This window comes from Oryx dammah, unplaced genomic scaffold, assembly GCF_014754425.2.
Source record: "Oryx dammah isolate SB20612 unplaced genomic scaffold, SCBI_Odam_1.1 HiC_scaffold_23, whole genome shotgun sequence".
In the NCBI taxonomy this organism is placed as follows: Eukaryota; Metazoa; Chordata; class Mammalia; order Artiodactyla; family Bovidae; genus Oryx; species Oryx dammah.
In genome coordinates this window covers 118,081,405-118,090,498 of record NW_024070207.1, presented here as the reverse complement: position 1 = coordinate 118,090,498, position 9,094 = coordinate 118,081,405, and the positions used below count along the sequence as shown (strand labels likewise).

Genomic DNA, 9,094 nt, shown 5'->3' with positions numbered 1-9,094 from the left:
CATAAAAAAAAGCCCTGGTTCTCTGTAATTAGGGAAAAGGAAAGGGAAAAGGAAAGGCATTTGCCAGGATAACCCTGCCCCCTTCCTACATCCCACCCCTGCATGCCTACCGGGATGGAGTCCCTTCCACCCAGTAACCCTGCAGCACTGCTCCTGGCGAGGGCATCTGGCAAACATCCTCCAGCCAAGTGCAGCCCTGGCAGGGCGAGGACACCTTGGCGCCAAAGACAGGAAGGGGCCACTCGAGGACACAGCAGCATCTCCGGGATTTCTGATCTCCTGTTTGTTCCCCGTTACCACCCTGCCTCCCCCTGTCCTTCCACACCTGGGGGCTGAATGAAGGGTGGTGGCCTCGGGACATCTGCGGGGCAAGGGAGGACAAGGGGAGTCTTACAGTCAGTGATTCCATCTGTCTGTCACAAGACTTGCTGTCTGGAACCCTTCGCACTGCCCAGTCCGTTACCTCAAAAGTATAAATCAGTGTTCCTGATTTTCTTCTCTGATTCCGGTCACCAGCAGGCAGTTGCCAGCCATGAACTGCACATTCAGCACATTGCTCATCTGGCTGGTGTAGACGCCCAGGAGCTCACTGGACGAGCCATCGGCGGGCGTGCTGTTGTACTTGCTCTTGATGTCCCAGATACGCACGGAGTTATCCATGGATGCTGATGCAATCAGGCTGCTGTCCAGGCTGAAGGTGACGCTGGTGATGTCATCTGTGTGGCCCTGTAGCTCTTTGTAGAGGGTCCCAGATGCCAGGTCCCACAGCTTCAGCAGCTGGTCCTCGCCCGCTGACACCAGGTACTGACCGTTGGGGGAAAAGGCCAGACAGCGCACGGGGCCGCAGTGGCCTGTGAAGAGTCTCAGCGAGTTCCCCTGCTGGGCACTCCACAGCCGCACCGTCTTGTCTGTCGAGCCCGTGGCTAAATAGTTTGAATTGGGGTGGAACTTGACACAGTCCACATCCGCCAGGTGCCCGGCGTAGATTCGCAGTGGGTAAGTCCGATCAAACGACCACAGCCGCGCCGTGCGGTCGTAGGACGCGCTGGCAAAGAACAGGCTGTGCGGGCTGATGTCCAGGTCCCACACGGGGTAGGCGTGGCCCTGGTACAGCACGGTGTTAGTGAAGCTCTCCAGGTCCCAGTACCTGATGGACGTGTCTTCAGAGCAGGAGAGTAGCGCCGAGCTGTCCGGGAGGAACCTAGTGCTGTACACCGGCCCGCAGTGTCCCTGCAGAACCTTCATCTCCTTGGCTGTCTTGTCCTCCTCGTCGACCTCGAGCGTATCATAAGTCAAGTGGATGCGGGACATGTCTACTTGATGGGGCTTGGATTTAAACTTGGAAGTCAGACTCCACAGTTTTATACAGGAGTTGTTAAAGCCCGCGGCGAGCAGCTTGTTGTCGGGGGAGGCCTCCGCCGTGTTCAGCAGCTCCTCAGTGTTGTAGAAGGTGTAGGTGTAGATGGTAGTGAGGGAGGGGGGGCCATCCTGGATGCACTTGATGGTCTCCTGAAGGATGTCCAGATCCTCCTCTTTCTGCAGGATGTACATGGGCAGGTCGGTGGGCTCCAGGCCACCACCCTGGCCTCTGGAGGAGCTGCCCTGGCCTCTGGAGGAGCTGCCCTCACCACTGGAGGAGCCGCCCTCACCACTGGAGCAGCCGCCCTCACCGCTGGAGGAGCCACCGCTGGCATAGAGCTGGTAGTCCATCCTCTCGGCGGGGTGCACGTCCAGGTGGATGTGCCAGGTGAGGACTCTGCACAGCGCGGTGTTGTTGTCACTCTGGAGGTAGCAGAGAAGGTAGTTGTAGCTGTCTTCCGGCAGACGAACCACGTACTTGTTGTCCAGGAAGGCCCGCAGCCGGAAGTTAGACAGGATGTCTTGGATGGTCTGGGTGGTCTGGAGCTGCTCAATGACGTCCTTCTGGCTGGCATTCTGGAGAAACATTCCATGGAAGCGGCTGTAAAAGCTTTCCGCTGTGCTCTTTGAACTGTTCTGGACCAGGTCGAGATGGAGGTAGACAAACAGAGGGTAGAGGAGAGGCATCAGTTTGTCGCTATGCTGGGAGTCAGAGTCCATGAGAAAATCCCACAGCCGTCCGAACTGTACTTCATATTGCTGGGGGTCTGCCTGGCAAGACACTGTGTTGGCACAACCAGATTCTGACTGGACTGCGAGTCTGGTAGCCATATCCTGGACGCTCTGTGACAGTTGCAGGCCTTGCTTCGGTGGGCCGTCCCCGCCCCGGTACTGCCGGCGTTTGAGGTAGCAGGACACGGCCGTCTGCATCTCCTCGGTGCGAAACTGCGCCATGACTGAAGATCCCAGGCAGCTTCCGCTTCCTGTGCCGGCCGCTGCTGCCGGGGTTGCCCCACAACCACTTCCGTCTTTCCCGGCAGGCTCAGCCACCCCCTCCCCGCCCCTGCCCTACGCCGCCCCTCCCTCTCCCCGACCCCAGACCGTCCCTCCCTACCCATCCCTCTCCTCCCCCACCCCCTTTCCCCACACCCCCATCGCCATGTTGTGGCTCTGGGCAGCCACCACCTGACTGACTAATGCGCAGAGCTGTCGCTGGCCGGGCCGGGCCACTGGGGCCCCAAAGTCTGTTGTTGTTTTTATATATAATTGATGTATTTATTTCAATTGGAGGATAATTACTTTACAATATTGTGATTTTTTTTTTTTGCCATACATGGACATGAATCAGTGACAGGTACACATGTGTCCCACCATCCTGAACCACGCCCCCCCCCCCCCCCCTTCCCACCCCATTCCTCCGGGTTGTCCTAGAGCATCAGTTTTGAGTGCCCTGCTTCATGCAGCGAACTTGCACTGGTCATCTGTTTTACATATGGTGATATAGATGTTTCAGTGCTATTCTCTCAAATCATCCCACCCTCACCTTCTCCAACAGGTCCAAAAGTCTGTTCTTTAAGTCTCTTTTGCTGCCCTGCATATAGGCTCATCATTACCATCTTTCTAAATTCCATATATATACGTTAATATACAGTATTTGTGTTTCTCCTTCTTACTTACTTCACTCTGTACAATAGGCTCCAATTTGATCCACCTCATTAGAATTGATTCAAATGTGTTCATTTTTTTAATGTGTTCATTTTTATAGCTGAGTAATATTCCACTGTGTACATGTACCATGGCTTCTTTATCCATTCCTCTGCTGAAGGCTATCTAGGGTGCTTCCATGTCCTAGCTATTATAAATGTTCATTGCAAAAGTTGGTTCTTTATGTCTGCATCTCCTTTGCTGCCCTGTGCTGCTTAACTTCTTAACTTCTAAATCTCATGGGGCTTTCTCTTGTGGGCAACCCCAGCCTACTAAGATCATGGCATCTGGTCCCATCACTTCATGGGAAATAGATGGGGAAACAGAGGAAACAATGTCAGACTTTATTTTGGGGGGCTCTAAAATCACTGCAGATGGTGATTGCAGCCATGAAATTAAAAAAAGCTTACTCCTTGGAAGGAAAGTTATGACCAACCTAGATAGCATATTCAAAAGCAGAGACATTACTTTGCCAACAAAGGTCCATCTAGTCAAGGCTATGATTTTTCCAATAGTCGTGTATGGATGTGAGAGTTGGACTGTGAAGAAAGCTGAGTGCCGAAGAATTGATGCTTTTGAACTGTGGTATTGGGGAAGACTCTTGAGAGTGCCTTGGACTGCAAGGAGATCCAACTAGTCCATTCTGAAGGAGATCAGTCCTGGATGTTCTTTGGAAGGAATGATGCTGAAGCTGAAACTCCAGTACTTTGGCCACCTCATGTGAAGAGTTGACTCATTGGAAAAGACCCTGATGCTGGGAGGGATTGGGGGCAGGAGGAGAAGGGGATGACAGAGGATGAGATGGCTGGATGGCATCACCGACTCGATAGACATGAGTTTGAGTGAACTCCAGGAGTTGGTGATGGATGGGGAGGCCTGGCGTGCTGCGATTCATGGGGTCACAAAGAGTCGGACACGACTGAGCAACTGAACTGAACCCCAGCCTGGAAGTGCTGGGGAAAGAAATAATGGGAAACACAATACAAACACACCACAAATATCCTGCTTGTGAAAGTAGGAGTAAATACTCTTAGATAAACATTTCCCACCATGAATGAGTGGATGACAGTATGGAAGGCTGGCAATAGCCTTGGGATTGTAGATGTTAGAGAATATAATTCCAGAGGATAATAAATAAAGACAAAAGGACACTGGGAGTCTCTCTCAGGGAACTCTGTCCAAGAGGATCTAACCTGTGGAAGAGGCCATGAGCATCTTGTTTAAGCTGGCAGCTAGAACTGTGATTGGAACTAGACAACAGTGAGGGCTGGAAGCTAGGTCCTTAGACATGATGATATTTGACTCTACCTTATAATTGTGGGAGGAGATGGGTCCTGGGTGTTCTTCGGAAGGAATGATGCTAAAGCTGAAACTCCAGTACTTTGGCCACCTCATGCAAAGAGTTGACTCATTGGAAAAGACTCTGATGCTGGGAGGGATTGGGAGCAGGAGGAGAAGGGGACAACAGAGGATGAGATGGCTGGATGACATCACCGACTCGATGGATGTGAGTTTGAGTGAACTCCGGGAGTTGGTGATGGACAGGGAGGCCTGGCATGCTGCAATTCATGGGGTCGCAAAGAGTTGGACATGACTGAGTGACTGAACTGAACTGAAAAATCTGTTTGAAAGACTAAATAAGCTGGAGACTGGCAGGTTAACAAATCAAAAGAAAATGACATAATACTTTTTTAATAGAGAAGGCATTTGATAAATGAAACATATATTCACAATTTTAAATGAACTATTAATAAAATAGGAATTGATTAATTTACTTTCTTACCATGATGGAATTTAACGAAAAACTCACTATTATGATTTATGGGAAAATGGGGAAGCTTTTCCCATTAAAATCAGGAAAAGGATAGTTTTTATTACCATTGTTGTTATTATTTTAAAATTTTTAGCAAAAACAATTAGACTAGAGAAATCAAAAGGCATAAAAATTGGGAAAGAAGAGGTAAAGTTATTATGAATAAAATATGTATAATTTTATATATTTTTTGTATATATAATAATATAAATTATTGCTAGAAAACCCAACAGCATGAACTAAAAAACTGTTACAAATGATCTGGAATTTTAGTACATTTTTGGTGGTAAAATCAAATATAGACAGCAGTAGTTTTCATATAAATAAACAACAACCAATTACAAGACCAACTGAAGACCCTACCTGGGCAGTTGTAATGTGAATTATATATTCTGCAAAGGTGAAAATATCTCTTATCTTACCATTTATAGAAAAGGTGCTGACTCCTACTCTAGATCACAAGAAAGAACTAGAAAGCAGAATACCTGACACAATACTAAACAATCTTTGCCCTCATGGAGCATATATACCAATGGATTCTAGAAAATGAGAGTTACCTATTAGACAAAAAAAAAATCTAAAATCCTAGGGGACTTCCCTGGTGGTCCAGTGGTTAAGATTCCAGGCTTTCACTGCAGGAAGTGTGGGTTCAATCCTTGGTGGGGGAACTAAGATCCCACATGCTGTACATAGCTACCAGGAAAATACATACATACATATACATATATATATATATGTATATGTATATATTTTAAAAATCTAAAATCCTAAATACCTTTACCAAATCTATGGAACCTAAAACAAAATTACTTTATTAAAGGTATTCTAAGTACTTACCGCTTTGCAGAGAAAGAGTAGCTGATCAATTTTCTAGTTCCTTTCAGTCCTTAAGGAAATGCTACCTCTCCATGATTAATCTCTGTGTGAAATAACTAAATTACTTCCTATCAAATGGTGATTTCCATTAATGCTATTTATCTTATGCTAATCTCTTATGTTGATTTCAGTAATACATCCTGAATTTCAATTTTGTCACCTATTAACTTTAAAAAATGCAATTCTAGCTTATGTCTCTGGTGTCCTTTCCTCCATGAAACAAAATCAAGGCACTTAAAATGTTCATGATGAAAAAAAGTATGATTTTTATAGTAATATAATTTAAATAATTCCTCCATTTTGATCTCAACAAATTGGATTTAATCTGTGGGCAAGGTTTCTCAGTCTTAGTACCATTGGCATGCCAGACCAAATCTTTTTCTCTTGTGGGGCCTGTCCTGTGCATTATAGGATATTTAGCAGCATCCCTAGCCTCAACCCACTAGATACTGGTAGTGCCATCCAGTGAAGACATACAGAAATCTCTGCAGAAATTGCCAGACATCCTCTAGACAACAAAATCCCAATAAAATTCAGCCTCTCATGTTTTCTTATTACTTTGTTCTCTTCATGGTTTTTTCAAAGACTCAATCATAGCCTTTGGTAGTAAGTACTACCAGCAAAATAATTTGACTTCTTAAGTATAGTTTGAAAGATTGCCCAGAAAAAAACCTTTTTCACTAGTATTTTCAAACTACATCATTTTGTAGAAGTAACCAAAGACAAGATTATAGCTTCGACTGACAAATACAAACTAAGTAAGTTGTTTTATTAATACTGATGTTGTCAACCTAAAGAAAATTCTTTGTTTGAGAGCATCATCCTAAAGCTATTTTCTCTTAAAGTAACTGTAGTGGAAAATTATTTCCAGAGTTGGTGGCATAAGGACCTCTGAAAAATCGCTGTTGCATAAAAGACTTGAACAACACTGTAAACCAACTAGATCTATCATATATCTATAGAACACTCTACCCAACAAGAGCAAAATACACATTCATGTCAAGTGCACATGGAACATTTAAGATAGGCCATACACTGGACTGCAAAAACACATTTCCACACATGTAAAAGAATTGGAAGTCATACAAAGTGTATTAATCAACCACAATGAAAAAAAATTAGAAATCAATAACAGAAGAAGATGTAGCAGATTCCCAAATACGTGGAAATTAAACAGTGTACTCCTAAATAACCAATAGTCAAAGAAAAAAATCATAATGGAAATTAGAAAATAAATGAAAATACAACATAGCAAAATTATGAGATGTAGCTAAAGTAGTACTCAAGAAGAAAGGAAAGAAGATCTCAATGACCTAATATTCAATCTTAGGAAATTAGCAAAAGAATAGCAAACTAAAGCCAAAGCAAGCAGAAGGAAGGAAATAATGAAGATTAGAGCAGGAATAAACGAAACAAAATAGAAAAACAATAAAGAAAATTGAAACCAAATTTAGATTATTGGCAAAGATCAACAAAATTGACAAACTTTTAGCTATACTGACTGAGAAAAGAACACTCAACTAAAATCAGGAATGAAAGAGGAGACTTTATTACCAACTTTGAAGGAGTAAAAAGGATCATAAGGGAATTCTATGAGATATTATAGGGCTTCCTGGTGACTCAGATAGTAACGAATCTGCCTGCAGGTTCAATTCCTGGATGGGGAAGATACCCTGGAGAAGGAAATGGCTACCCACTCCACTATTCTTGAGGATTCCCTGGTGGCTCAGATGGTAAAGAATCTGCCTGCAATTCAGGGAGACCCAGCTTTGGTCCCCTGGAGAAGGAAATGGCTACCCACTCCAGTATTCTTGCCTGGAGAATTTCATGGATGGGGGGTACCGGGAGGGCTACAGTTCATGGGGTCGCAAAGGACACAACTAAGTGACTAACACTTTCACATGAGATATTATATGCCAACATATTAGATGGTCTAGATAAAATGGACAAATTCTAGAAAGATACAAATTACCAAAACTGACTCCAGAAGCAAGGGAAAATTTTAGTAGACTTCTAACAACTGAAGAGATTGAAATAGTAGTCATAAACTTTTTAGAAAGAAAATCTCAAGCTCAAATGTTTCCACTGGTGAATACTACCAAGCATTTAAAGGAAAATTCAAGCCAATCCTTCACCAATTTTTTAACAAAATAAAAGAGGGAATATTTCACAACTCATTCTATGAGGCTTTGATACCATTATTGGACAAATAGTATTAGAATAAAAGAAAACTACAGGCCAATATCCCAAATGTAATAATGTAAAATTCTCCACAAAATAGTAGCAAACTAAATCCAGCAACATATTAAAAGGATTATATACCATGACCAAGTGTAATCAATAGCAGGGGTAAAAGCTTGGTTTAACATGTGAAAATCAATTTAAATAGATTATATCAATAGAATGAAGGACAGTAACTACATGATCATCTCAATAGATGCTGATGAAGCGTTTGACAAAATCCAACACTTTCATAATAGAAATGCTCAGAAAACTAGCAGATCATTTCCTCAAGCTATTGAAGGGCATTTACAAAAACATGAAAGTTATATCATACTTAATAGTGAAAGACTGAACAATTTCTCCTTAAGATCAAGAACAATGCAAGGATTTGCTGTCCCCACTTCCAGTCAACGTTATGCTGGAGGTCTCAGCCAGGGCAGTTAGGCAAGGAAAATGAATAAAAGGCATCAAGATTAGAAAGAAGTAAAACTATCTCTATTAGTGGATGACATGATTTTGTATATTGAAAATCCTAAGGAATCCACAAAAACTTAGAACTAAAAAATAAGTTCAGCATAGTTGCTGAATAGAAGATCAATATACAAATATCAGTTGTATTTTTATATAACTAGCAATGAACAATCCAAAAATGAAATTAAAAAAGCAATTTCATTTACAATACTGTCAAAAAATACTTAAGAATAAATTTGACAAAAGAAATACAAGACCTGCTGCACACTAAAAACTACAAAGCATCATTGAATAATTTAAAGAAGACCTAAATAAAAGGAAATAATCATGTTCATGAATTAGAAGATTTAATATTGTTAAGATGACAACACTCCCCAAATTGATCTACAGATTTATCACATTCCCTATCAAAATTCTGACTGCCTCTTTTGAAGAAATTGATCAGATGATTCTAAAATTCATATGGAAGTAGAAGGGACCCAGATCACAAGAACCCTGTGATCACCTCTACCTAGAGATTCCAAGGTGAAGATATAGATTAGCATTATTTTCAAAATTCCTGCAAGGGGACCCATTCTTTATCCCTTGTTTTGTTGCTGAAATCATTTAGGTGGACTAAAGAGATGCTAGACATCTTAAAGCTATGAT

General features: G+C 42.9%; 1 protein-coding gene across 1 annotated transcript; it reads right to left on the bottom strand.

Moving 5' to 3' along the window:
- Window positions 1-477: 477 nt before the first annotated feature.
- LOC120882549 (TAF5-like RNA polymerase II p300/CBP-associated factor-associated factor 65 kDa subunit 5L) lies at window positions 478-2,313 on the bottom strand. The gene is made up of 2 exons (XM_040266562.1): window positions 1,671-2,313; window positions 478-1,586 (listed from the first exon to the last, which is right to left on the bottom strand). Exons 1-2 carry the CDS (start codon window positions 2,311-2,313, stop codon window positions 478-480), a joined length of 1,752 nt encoding a protein of 583 aa, XP_040122496.1.
- Between the last annotated feature and the right edge of the window lie 6,781 nt (window positions 2,314-9,094).

Bases quoted from the DNA above. Each gene is read 5' to 3' on its own strand.
- LOC120882549 (XM_040266562.1), bottom strand. From the start codon at position 2,313: ATGGCGCAGTTTCGCACCGAGGAGATGCAGACGGCCGTGTCCTGCTAC. The intron at 1,587-1,670 runs GTGAGGGCGGCT...GCTCCTCCAGAG, and splicing joins CAGCGGTGGCTCCTCCAGCG to GCCAGGGTGGTGGCCTGGAG.